Source organism: Choloepus didactylus, chromosome 7 (assembly GCF_015220235.1).
Source record: "Choloepus didactylus isolate mChoDid1 chromosome 7, mChoDid1.pri, whole genome shotgun sequence".
Lineage (NCBI taxonomy): Eukaryota > Metazoa > Chordata > Mammalia > Pilosa > Megalonychidae > Choloepus > Choloepus didactylus.
Window position 1 is genome coordinate 93,371,244 of NC_051313.1, and position 13,660 is coordinate 93,384,903.

Consider the following 13,660-nt stretch of genomic DNA (forward strand, 5'->3'; position numbering starts at 1 on the left):
GAGGTGCTAATTTCAGTCTTCCTGCTTTTTCCCTCACTGTCTGCTACTTGTCTTGAAATATCTTGTCCCCTTCATTCTCTAGCCTTGTCTCAATGATTCTTCAAGAAATAACTTAAGTCACAAAACTACAGGGTGGTTTTTCTTAACACCTACTCTAAAATACTTTTTTTCTTTCTTTCACTTCAAGGTCAAACTATGGAAATTGCCAAACTGAACAGTCCAATCCAGTATTCTGTTGCAATGGATGGTAACAAGCTACTTGCTGTGGGAGTGTGTGTGTGTGTGTTCATATTTTCATATTCACATTCATATTCATATTCCAGCTTCTTTTTCTAGTCACCTGTGGCTATGTCATTCATAAACTTCTTCAAATAATTCTTGAATTCATTTAGATTTACAACTGGCACCATTTATTAAGCTCCATACAACTTCTACAAATACTTCCCTCCATTTGCCTAAATGATCTTCCCTCAAGTTTTAGAGACTGCCACACTATTCCTTCACAGTTTGATGAGATTATGTGTCAACCTTATCTTTCGTTTAATTTATAGATTTTTGTCATGTCCTATTTCAGTTTTAACTTCCTAGAGTGAAGTTTCCTAATCATCCTTTATATGACAGATATTATTACTGAAAGCTAAAAACACATCTTTGGTAATTGTATCCTAATCTACTATATCTTTCTCGAGATGATTCAGAATTGACCATGGTCTTCCAGATTTCAGTCAAAAATATCATGATAGAGTGACAGAATGTTTTCTGTTTAGTTTCTAGTTTCCTTTATAACAATGTCAGGTATTTTTACTCTTTAGGCATACGTTGATCTTATGTCCTCAGGGAACATTCTATAACAATTCTTGTTCTTGGATAATAACTACAATCTTTTATTTTTATACAGTGGAGTTGGATAACTATTTTATAATTCTCTTTGGTATTCAAATTCATTTGTGATTGTTCTATTTATCTGCATTGACTCATAACTACTCATTCCTGTCTTTCTGTATATTTCTTGGCATTCATTGACCTGGGGGATAACAGCAATCTTGGAGATTTCACCACCTACCTTTTGATCATTTATACATCTGCTTCTCAAACTTCAGCATGCATAAGAATTACCAAGGTCTTACATAGGCTAAGGAGGAAAATGAGAGAAGTAAAAACATGCTAAAGACATTGTCTTGCTGATTTACTCTGGACATTGACTGAAAAACATAACTTCAAACATGTGGACAAACTTATCCATAAAATTTCTGTTTCTGGAAACAAGGTGAATTAAGCATCCAGAAATAAATTCCTAATACAAAATACTCAAAATAATAGATAACACATAAAAAAAATCCTTATTAATACCTAGATGAAGTTTTAAGAAAGTAAAGAAAATTCCCAGGGGCCAACCAAGAGGGAAATGAAAACTAAGAATTCATTACCATAGCAAAACTTCATATTGATTTGGTGTTAGAACAATAACTTCATGGTCCAAGAAAACTTAAAATGAGAAATTGAAGTGGCCTCAGGCCTACAAAACCCCTGGGCTGTCTGGCAGAAGCAAAAGCAAATCCTCAACCTAGACCATGCAAGATTTCCACACATAAATGCCTAGTCAACATGGGCTTAAACTCAACATAAAAATGCGCAAAGAAATGAGAGTCAACACAAGCAACAAATAGAATGATTAGACAAAAAAATTCAAATAGAGAAATGATTATAACTACAACAGTTAAAATTAAAGAGCCAGCAGATATAATAAAAAAGAAATTGGATACAGCTGAAGAGAGACTTAGTAAACTGGAAGATAGGCCTGAAGAGTACAGTATGGAGAAAAGTGGCATATAAAATGAGAAAACTTAATTTATATTTAACAGGTGTTCAAAAGGAGAGAATAGAAGAGAGTTAATATATATAAAGAGCACAGTTGAAAACTGTCCAGAATTGAAGCATGTAAATTCAAAGATATAGGAAAGGCAACTTGTATAATAATATCTAAGAAAAACTAATAAGCAACAAGGACAAACAAAAAAACCATAAAGAGAAGATCTTAAAAGCATCCAGAAAGAAAAAAATAGACATCCTTTAAAGGAGTAACTACTGCTGACAACAGACTTTTCAACAGCAAAAGTGGAAGCCATAAGACATTAGAATAATATCTCCAAAACTGCTGGGAAAAAATTAACTATCATTCTAGAATTGCTTATACAACAAAAATTTCTCTCAGAAAATGAGGGGAAAATATTTTTTTTAGACAAACAAAAATTCACAATTTAGACAACCCTTTTTAGGTTCTAAAGAATTGGGGTAGCTGGTGGTAGATACCTGAAACTATCAAACTACAACCCAGAACCCATGAATCTCGAAGACAATTGTATAAAAATGTAGCTTATGAGGGGTGACAATGGGATTGGGAAAGCCATAAGGACCACACTCCACTTTGTCTAGTTTATGGATGGATGAGTAGAAAAATAGGAGAAGGAAACAAACAGACAAAGGTACCCAGTGTTCTTTTTTACTTCAATTGCTCTTTTTCACTTTAATTATTATTCTTGTTATTTTTGTGGATGTGCTAATGAAGGTGTCAGGGATTGATTTAGGTGATGAATGTACAACTATGTAATGGTACTGTGAACAATCAAATGTACTATTTGTTTTGTATGACTGCGTGGTATGTGAATATATCTCAATAAAATGAAGATTAAAAAAAAAAAAAAAAAGAACATGGCATTTCATGGGGTTAATAACAGTTCCAAACCAGCACAATCCTCATGACATCTCCATAAGGTCAGCATTATTTTTAATGCCAATTTCTATTATTATGCCCATTTTATTGATGAGAAAACTGAGGCAGAGAGCTGAATAACTTCTCCAAGGTCATGCAGCTAGGATCCAGGATTTGAATCTGTGCACTAGGCATTTGCATTCCATGTACTTTACCTCTATTTTATACTGAAATTGAGGAAAAACTTTGAAAACACTACAACTTACCAAGGCTGACATAAGAAAAAATAGCTGAATAGTCCTCTAAGTTTTAAATAGCTTTAAAAATTAAAAGTTATTTAAAACTTTTTCACAGAAGATTTCCAACCAGATGGTTTTACTGGTGATTTTTATCACATACCTGACTCTATTCTTACATAAAAATCTTTTTAAGAATAGAAAAGATGTGTGCATTCTATAACTCCTTGATACAAAAACCTATCAAGGACAGTATAAAAACAAAATTTATAGGGCAATCTCACTCATCAATATAAATTTAAAAAAACAAATTGTGGTGGATTGAATTGTGTACTCCAGTCTGGACATATTCTTGGCTTTGGTCCACATTCTGTGGGTGTGAACCCAATGTAAATAAGTTCTCCTCAAGATATAACTTCAGTTAAAGTGTGGTCCCACTGAATCAGGTTGGGCCTTAATCCAGATTTCTGGAGTCCTTTATAGGCAGAGTGAAAGTCAGAAGGAGAGATAGAAGCCAGGGCCATGTTCATTGCCATGTGACAGAAAAACCAAGGAAAAAAAAAATTCCATCAAAAAATCTTCACTAAATTTTATAAATAGTTTTAAGGAAACTGATTAACAATCTTTTGGAAAATTAAGTCATTGGAGCTGTACTTCACAACATGTACCAGGATAAATTGCAAATTACTTGTATATTAATTTATGTATATTAATTGTATACATAATATGTATATTAACTGTATACATAATATGTAAATATACATAATTGTATATTAATTAATGATGGAGGAATGGAAGGAAATAAAAAGAGAGAAAGAAAGAGAGAAAGTGAGAGAACCATAGTATGAGAATAAAATATCATAAATTCCTCTATCACCTGGGAGTGGAAGAAGGCTTCCTAGCCATGACTCAAAATACAGAAGCAATAAAATAAAAATTGATAATTTTGACAAAGTAAAAATAGGTTACTTTTGCATGGCAAAAATAACACAATAAGCAAAGTTAAAAGGCAAAATGCAAACTATTTCACATCTGTGAGACTGGCAAAAAAAAAAATGCCCAATTGACAATAGACACTATTAGAAAGTCTGTCAGAAAACAGGCATTCTCATGCATTATTTTTGGGAATAGAAAATGCTAAAATCCCTATAGAAGGGAATTTGCCAAATTTCTGTAGGTATTTACTGTTTGAATCAGCAACTCTGCTCTTCTAGGAATCTATCCCAAGAATACTGACAAAAATACAAAATTGCTTTGCAAAAGATTATTTATTACAGCATTATTTGCAATATCAAAAGATTGGAAATAATACAAAGGTCCTTTAAAAAGGTATTGACTGAATAAAATATGATTCATAGCCAAATGGAAGACAATTCAGTTGCATAAAAGGAATAAAGATGATCTCTATACTGACATGCAGGAATCTCCAGGCTATATCATTAATTGCTAAAAGCAGTGTGCAGAATAGCACATATATTATAAGTTCTCTTGCATTTTTACAAAATTTTTGTATTTGTCAAACAAAACAATAAAAAGGACAAACTTTAAAATAATAAAGATGGTTGGTACCTAGAGGATAAGGATGGTAAGACGGTAAAGGGAACAGGAATAGAAGTAATACTTCTTGTGGTGGTTTGAAGCTGCTATGTACCCAGAAAAGGCTACGTTCTTTTAATCCATCCCTGTAAGTGAAGACCTATTGTGGGTGGGATCTTTTTATTAGGTTATTTCAATTGAGACATGAACCGCCTCATTCAAGGTGTGTCTTAATCCTCCTACTGGAGTCTTTTATAAGAGGATAAGACACTCACAGAAGCTAACAGAAGAAACTAAGAGAAACTCATAGAGAAAAACCCAAAAGAAGGTAAGAGAAGACACACAGAAGCAGAGAGAGAGAAGAAGCCACTGTAGTCAGAAGCTGGAAGCAATGAAATCTGGGAGAGAAAGACCATAAGACACCAGCCATGTGCCTTCCCATGTGACAGAGATGTCCTGGATGCTGGCAACCTATCTTCAGAGAAGACATCATCTTGTTGATGCCTTAATTTGGATATTTTCATGGCCTTAGAATTGTAAACTTGAAAGCTAATACATCCCCATTGCTAGAAGCCAGTCCATTTCTGGTATATTGCATTCCAGCAGCTTTAGCAAACTGAAACACTTCTCCAAATGAGCCTTCTTTTATATATACTTCTGACTTCTGAATCATTCAAATGTTTTCAATAATCAAAAGACAAAATTGTATCTTTAAAATTTCCCTAAAAATTGAAAACAAATTGAAACAAATTAATTGCATATCAAGTTGATGGCAAGGGCAAACAAAAAAGAATGACTCTAAAAGACCTTAGATATAGTATTTTGATTCTATACCTTTAGTAGGATATACTCTAAGGACAAAAATAACTGCAAAAAAATTAAACTTCATACCTTATTGTTAGTGATAATATTGATATCATCAATATTGATATTGTTACTTAGAAGCTCTTATATTCATATGTTATGGGATTAAACAAATGAGTTAATATTAATGTTATTAGGAATCAATAGCTTCATCACAGCATTAAAAAGTTAACTAAACACTATGTAATCCTGAACAGAATTGTAAATACAATATGATCATATATTTATTTCCTTTTTATAAATAGGTATTTCCTAGTTCTGTCCTCTGAATAGGCCTAGAAATAATGTCAATCCAGTAGCAGCGAGCAATCCAGTAGCACAGGCAAACTTGGGGGACAGCTGGCCTGAGAGTAAGAGGTGGCTCAAGAGCACTGTCTGCTGGTAGGACAGGGAAAGTGCACTCCACCAAGCTGCACCTCTGCCAAATTATAGTAAATGTTTAATTAATCCTGCATATCCCAAAATAAATTTATCAAGATAAGCAAATGTGGTGAGGCCAATGACATAAAAACATAAAGCACATGAAGAAACAAGAAGATATGGATAACCCAAAAGACAAAATTTAAAAGCCAGAGAAGACACAGAACTTGGAGCAATTAATCAAAGAAGTACACACAAATCTCCAAAACAACTTCAGTGAGTTGGCTAAGGACATAAAGGACATCAAGAAGACTCTAGAAGAGCATAAAGAAGAATTTGAAAGAGTAAATTTTAAAATAGAAGATCTTATGGAAATAAAATATACTGTTGATCAAACTAAAAATATACTGGAGACACACAATAGCGTATTAGAAGAGGCAGAAGAAAGAGTAAGTGAACTAAAAGACAGGGCAATTGAATGTGAATGCACAAAAGAACAAATGGTGAAAAAATTGAAAAATTTGAAATGTATCTTAGAGAAACAATGGACAACATGAAGTGCACACATATGAGAATAATTGGTGTCCCAGAAGGTGAAGAGAAGAGTAAAGGACTAGGAAGACTATTTGAAAACATAGTCAGGGAAAACTTCCCAACTCTTCTAAACAACATAAATATGCAAATCAAAGATGCCACCAAACTCCAAATAGAATAAATTCAAATAAACCCACTCTGAGACATATACTAATCAGACTGTTAAATGCTGAAGAGGAGAAACTCCTGAAGGCAGCAAGAGAGAAGTGACCCAACACATACAAGGGAAACCACATAAGACTAGGTACTGACTACTCAGCAGACACCATGGAGGCAAGAAGCAGTGGTATGACATATATAGGACTGTGAAAGAGAAAAATTGCTAGCCCAAAATTCTTTATCCAGCAAATCTCTCCTTCAAAATTGAGGGAGAGTTTTAAATTTTCACAAACAAATGCTAAGAGAATTTGTTAACAAGAGACCTGCTCTGCAGGAAATATCAAAGGAAGTTCTACAGGCTGAGAAAAAAGAAAGGAGAGAGAGGTCTGGAAAAGGGCACAGAACTGAAGAGTATTAGAAAAGGAAAATTAAAGGGGAAAAAAGAGATAGAGAAAGAGGGAGAGAAGAGATCTAACAAATAAAAATCAAAAGATAACATGGTTCACTAAAGAACACACTTCATGGTAATAAAATTGAATGTGAATGGATTAAACTCCCCAATTAAAAGGTATGGACTGGCAGAATTTATTAAAAAGTATGAAGTATCAATATGCTATTTATGAGAGACTCATCTCTGACTCAGCAAAACAAAGAGATTGAAAGTGAAAGGATGGAAAAAAAAATTCCATGCAAGCTACAGTCAAAAGAAAGCAGGGCAAGATGGCAGAGTGGTGAGGTGCAGAATTTCATCTCTCTCTTAGAGCAGCTGGCAATTACCCAAGAACTATATGAAACTGTTTTTGGGGCCTCCAGTAACCAGTCACACATCGGACACAAGTTTGGAATTGGAGGAAAGGCTGAGAATGCAGCAAACATTGTAAGTTCCCTGGACCAGGGGTCTGGCACCCCTCCCCACCCAGACCTCACAGACTGTCTTGCTGCTGGCACCCTGAAAGGGGGGGAAAAAATAAAAAAACAGCAATCTGCTGAGGGCAAGAAGGGGTGCTCAACCCAGCCTCAACTGCAGAATTAATTAACAAATTAATTAACTAATTTTGGGAGCTGGGGGTGCTAAAGAAGGGCTGGGATCCGAGAAGGAGGGGCACATAAAAGCAGGCACCCATTCCCAGGCCCCAAAAAAGCCATTTTTTTCCCCTACATTTTTCCCTTCTGGCTTCTCACTGATTCCTTATCTTTTTGCATTTCACTAGCCCCCTACAGGGGTGGAATTGAAGCTGTTGGAGAGTAATTATCAGACAATAGCCCAAAGTACATGTTTAAATGCTCTTTTCTGGCACTGATAAAATCTGCAGGCTGGGGAAAGACTTTTAAAAGAGACTCCTTTTTTTTCTTTTTTCTTTTTCTTGTTTTTCTTTTCTATTTTTTTTAAATCTAAAAGTAACATATCTGGTTATTTTCTATCAGAAAGCCCAGGTTGAGGGACTAGGCTGGGCTTGGGGGGAGACAGAGTACCCACAATGTCTTTGAGTTCTGGATTCACTTCTGAAGGTCTCCAACCCCATCTTTAATTGGCAATTCAGGCTGACTAAGAATCTAGCTGGAGATGCCCCAAAGAGGAGAGAGGAGAAGGGAATAGTGCCCCTGAGAGACAACTGGAGTTCTGAGGACTGGGAGAGTGGACGGAGGCCCAGCTCAACTGGCAGTCCTCCTTCTGGGAACTCAGACCCCAGGGGCTGGAATTCAGATTTCAGCTTCAGTCAGCCATGCCTCTGACAGGTTCAGAGTCACCAGGAGAACTAAAGTCTGCATACATCCTTACACTGGTGGGGGAACTGCGGGCTGGCAAGCACCACCTGCTGGACAGGAGAGGAAAAGCACCAATTCTAAAGGCCTCATAGGAGAGTCTCATTCTCAGAAAATCTCCATACCCTCCCAATGAGACCTAAGCCTCCCTAGACTGGGAAAATCTGTCAGGCATTGACCATATCTGAGGATACCCTCTTAAAAAAAGGCTACATAGAGGCAGAGCAAGAAACAGAAAAAACAAGAGGTGAAAAATTCTGATCAACTAAATAGAACCTAAGTTAGAGGTCTAGAATAAGTTGAACTGAATAGGAGAGGCCAGAGAACAAAGACAACCAACAGGAAAACCCCTAGGTAAAAGATAGAAAACAAGCTCCAGAATAAACTAATCAAGAAAATCAGATGCCTAGACAACTTAAGATAACAAGCCATACCAGGAAACATGAAAATATGGACAAGCCAAAGGAACAAACTAATAGTTTAACCGAGATACAGGAGTTGAGGAAACTAATGCTAAATAAATTCAATGAAATGAAGGAAGATATAGCAAAAGAGCTGGATGACCATAAAGAAGAATTCATAAACTTAAAAAAACAAATGGCAGCACTCATGGGAATGAAGGCCACAATGGAGGAGATGAAAAACACAATGGAGGGACACAACAGTAGATTTGAACAGGCAGAAGAAAGGATCAGTGAACTGGAAGACAATACATTTGAATTCATACACACAAAAGAACAGATGGTGAAAAAAATGGAAAAATATGAGCAGGGTCTTAGGGATCTGAGTGACAACATGAAATGCACAAATATAAGTGTTATGGGTATCCCAGAAGGAGAAGAGAGGGGAAAGGGGGCAGAAAGAGTAATAGAAGAAATATCCACTGAAAATTTCCCAACTCTTATAAAAGACAGAAAATTAGAGATTCAAGAAGTACAACATACCGCAAATAGAATAGATCCCAATAGACCTACTCCAAGACACTTACTGATCAGATTGTCCACTGTCAATGACAAAGAGAGGATTCTGAAAGCAGCAAGAGAAAAGCAATCCATCACATACAAGGGAAGGTCAATAAGACTATGTACAGATTTCTCCACAGAAACCATGGAGGCAAGAAGACAGTGACATAATATATTTATGATCCTGAAAAAGAAAAACTGCCAACCAAGAATTCTATATCCAGCAAAACTTTCCTTCAAAAATGAGGGAGAGATTAAAACATTTTCAGACAAACAGACACTGAGAGAGTTTGTGAATAAGAGACCAGCACTACAAGAAATACTAAAGGGAGTGCTACAGGCTGATAGGAAAAGACAGGAGAGAGAGAGTAGGAGAAGAGTACAGAAATGAAGATTATCAGAAAGGTAAAAGTAGAGAGATGAAAAATAAAATATGACATATAAATTCCAAAAGACAAAATGGTAGTAGAAAGTACTGCCCTTACAGTAATAACACTGAACGTAAATGGATTAAACTCTCCAATAAAAAGACACAGACTGGCAGAATGGATTAAAAACAGGACCCATCTATATGCTGTCTACAAGAAACTCACTTTAGACACAAAGACAAAAATAGACTGAAAGTGAAAGGTTGGAAAAATATATTTCACACAAACAACAACCAGAAAAAAGTGGGAGTAGCTATATTAATATCAGACAAATTAGACTTCAAAAGTAAAACAAATAAAAGAGACAAAGAAAGACACTATATATTAATAAAAAGGTCAATTCATCAAGAAAACATAACAATCATAAATATTTATGCACCAAGCCAGAAGGCCCCAAAATTCATGAGGCAGACACTGAGATCACTGAAAGGAGAAGTAGACACCTCTGCAATAATGTTGGAGACTTCAATACACTGCTCTTATCAATGGATAGAACATCTAGACAGAGGATCACTAAAGAAATGGAGATGTTGAATTGTATGATAAACGAACTAGACTTGACAGACTTTTATAGAACACTACATCCAACAGCAGGATACACTTTTTTCTCAAGTGCTCATGGAACATTTTCTAGGATAGACCACATGTTGGGTCACAAAGCAAGTCTCAACAAATTTAAAATATTGATATTATACAAAACACTTTCTTAGACCACAATGGAATGAAGTTGGAAATAAATAAAAGGCAGAAGGTCATAAAATTCACAAACATATGGAGGCTAAACAACACCCTCTTAGAAAAACAGTGGGTAAAGGAAGAAATTACAAGAGAAATTAGTAAATACCTCGAGGCAAATGACAATGAAAACACAACTTATCAAAACTTATGGGATGCAGCAAAGGCGGTGATGAGAGGGAAATTTATTGCCCTAAATGCCTATATTAAAAGAGAAGAGAGAGCAAAAATTGAAGATTTAACTGCTCACCTGGAGGAATTAGAGAAAGAACAGCAAACTAACCCCACAGCAAGCAGAAGGGAAGAAATAACAAAGATTAGAGCAGAAATAAATGCAATTGAGAACAGGAAAACAATAGAAAATCAACAAAACCAGAAGTTGGTTCTTTGAGAAAATCAATAAAATTGATGGACCATTGGCTAGCCTAACAAAAAAAAAGAGAGAGAGGATGCAAATAAATGCAATCAGAAATGGGAAAGGAAATATAACTACCAACCCTGCAGAAATCAAGGAGATAATGAGAAGATACTATGAACAACTATATGCTAATAAACTAGACAACTTAGACAAAATGAGCAACTTCCTAGAAAAGCATAAACAACCAACATTGACTCAAGAGGAAATAGATGACCTCAACAAACAATCACAAGAAAGAGATTGAGTCAGTCATCAAAAAGCTGCCAAAAAGGAAAAGCCAGGAACAGATGGTTTCACATGTGAATTCTACCAAGCATTCAAGAAAGAATTAGTACCAATCCTGCTCAAACTCTTCAAAAAAAAATGAAGAGGAGGGAAAGCTACCTAACTCATTCTATGAAGCCAACATCACCCTAATACCAAAATCAGACAAAGATACTACAAAAAAAAAAAAATTATAGACCAATTTCTTTAATGAATATAGACACAAAAATCCTCAACAAAATACTTGCAAATCAAATCCAGCAACACATTAAAAGAGTTATACACCACAACCAGGTAGGATTTATTCCAGGCATGCAAGGCTGGTTCAACACAAGAAAATCAATTAATGTAATACACCATATCAATAAATCAAAGCAGAAGAACCACATGATCATCTCAATCAATGCAGAAAAGGCATTTGATAAAATTCAACATCCTTTCCTGATGAAAACACTTCAAAGGATAGGAATAGAAGGGAACTTTTTCAATATGGTAAAGGCAATATATGAAAAACCCACAGCTAACATCATACTCAATGGGGAGAGATTGAAAGCTTTTACTCTAACATCAGGAACAAGACAGGGATGCCCACTATCACCACTGTTATTCAACATTGTGCTGGAATTTCCAGCTAGAGCAATTAGGCAAGAAAAAGAAATAAAAGGCATCCAAATTGGAGAGGAAGAAGTAAAACTTTCACTATTTGCAGATGACATGATTCTATATGTAGGAAATCCAGAAAAATCTACAGCAAAGCTACTAGAACTAGTCAATGAATACAGCAAAGTGGTAGGTTACAAGATCAGCATGCAAAAATCTGTAGTGTTCCTATACACAAGAAATGTGCAACAAGAGGAGGAAGTCAAGAAAAAAAACCCATTTACAATAGCAACCAAAAGAATCAAGTATTTAGGAATAAACTTAACCAAGGATACAAAAGATCTTTACACAGAAAACCATAAGAAACTGCTAAAAGAAATTGAACAAGATCTAAAAAAAATGGAAGAACATACCATGTTCATGGATTGGAAGACTAAATATAGTGAAGGTGGCAACTTTACCTAAACTGATTTACAGATTCAATGCAATACCAATTCAAATCCCAACAACTTACTTCACAGAAATAGAAAAACCAATAACCAAATTTATTTGGAAGGGCAAGGTGCCCTGAATAGCCAAAAATATCTTGAGAAAGAGTAACGAAGTGGGAGGTCTCACACTACCTGACTTTGAAGCATATTACAAAGCTACAGTGCTCAAACAGCATGGTAATGGCATAAGGACAGATATACTGAACAATGGAATCAAATTGAGTGTTCAGAAGTAGACCCTCACATCTATGGACAACTGATCTTTGATAAAGCAGTCAAGCCAAAGCAACTGGGAAACAGCAGCCTCTTCAATAAATGGTGTTTTGAGAACTGGATATCCATTTCCAAAGGAATGAAGGACAATGCCTATCTCACACCTTATACAAAAATTAACTCGAAATGGATCAAAGACCTAAACATTAGCACAAAGACCATAAAACTCTTAGAAGAAAATGTAGGGCAATATCTTAAAGATCTTGTGATAGGAGGTGGTTTCTTTGACCTCACACCCAAAGTGCGAGAAACCGACGAACAAATAGACTAAAGGGATCTCCTCAAAATTAAACACTTTTGTACATCAAAGGACTTTGTCAGAAAAGTAAAAAGGCAACCTACACAATGGGGGATGATATTTGGAAACCACATATCAGATAAGGGTTTAATATCCCGAATATATAAAGGAATCCTACATCTCAATAACAGAAAGACAAACAATCCAATTAAAAAATGGACAAAAGACATGGACAGACATTTTCCTGAAGAGGAAATACAAATGGCTCAAAAACATATGAAAAAATGCTCAACTTCACTGGCTATTAAGGAAATGCAAATCAAAACCACAATGAGATATCATCTCATACCTACCAGAATGGCCATTATCCAAAAAAAAGAAAATGACAAGTGCTGGAGAGGATGTGGAGAAAGCAGCACACTTATTTGTTGTTGGTGGGAATGTAGAATGGTGCAACCACTCTGGAAAACAGTGTGGAGGTTCCTCAGGAAGGTAACTATAGATTTGCCATATGACCCAGCTATTCCATTGCTAGGTATATACTCAGAAGAACTGAAACTTAAGACACAGACATTTGTAAACTGATGTTTATTGCAGCATTATTCATGATTGCCAAGAGATGGAAACAGCCCAAATGTCCATCAAAGGACGAGTGGATAAACAAACCGTGGTATATACACATGATGGAATATTATGCAGCTGTAAGACAGAAAAAATACATGGATCATGTAATAACATGGATGAACCTTGAGGACATTATGTTGAGTGAAGTTAGCCAAAAACAAAAGGACAGATTCTGTATGGACTCACTAATATGAACAGACATTAATCAACAAACTTTGGGAGGTAAAAGCTGACAACACAGGCAACCAGGAGATAGGAAGAGGGTAGAGATCAGGCATTTGATGCTGAAGGACTACAGAATGTTTAGCAGGATTGATTCTATAGATCCAGAAATAAATAGTGTAATACTGTGTGATGGTAGCACAGTATTGTAAGTACACTGAACAAAGATGTCTGTGAGTAAAGCTGAAAGAGATGGGATAGGAGAATGTATGACACCAGAGGTAGATAGGTGATAAAGACTG

General features: G+C 35.6%; 1 protein-coding gene across 3 annotated transcripts in view; it reads right to left on the reverse strand.

The window, feature by feature from the left end:
• Positions 1-13,660, reverse strand: part of PRIM2 (DNA primase subunit 2) — an 804,531-nt gene that overhangs the window by 378,962 nt on the left and 411,909 nt on the right. The window contains exon 15 of one of the 3 annotated variants that reach the window (XM_037842554.1): positions 1,098-1,132. The exons of the other annotated variants lie outside the window; for them this stretch is intronic. Coding sequence (XP_037698482.1) covers positions 1,113-1,132 — 20 coding nt within the window. The 3' untranslated portion in view covers positions 1,098-1,112. Of the gene's footprint in view, positions 1-1,097; positions 1,133-13,660 lie in introns of those variants that run through there. 3 annotated transcript variants of the gene reach the window in all.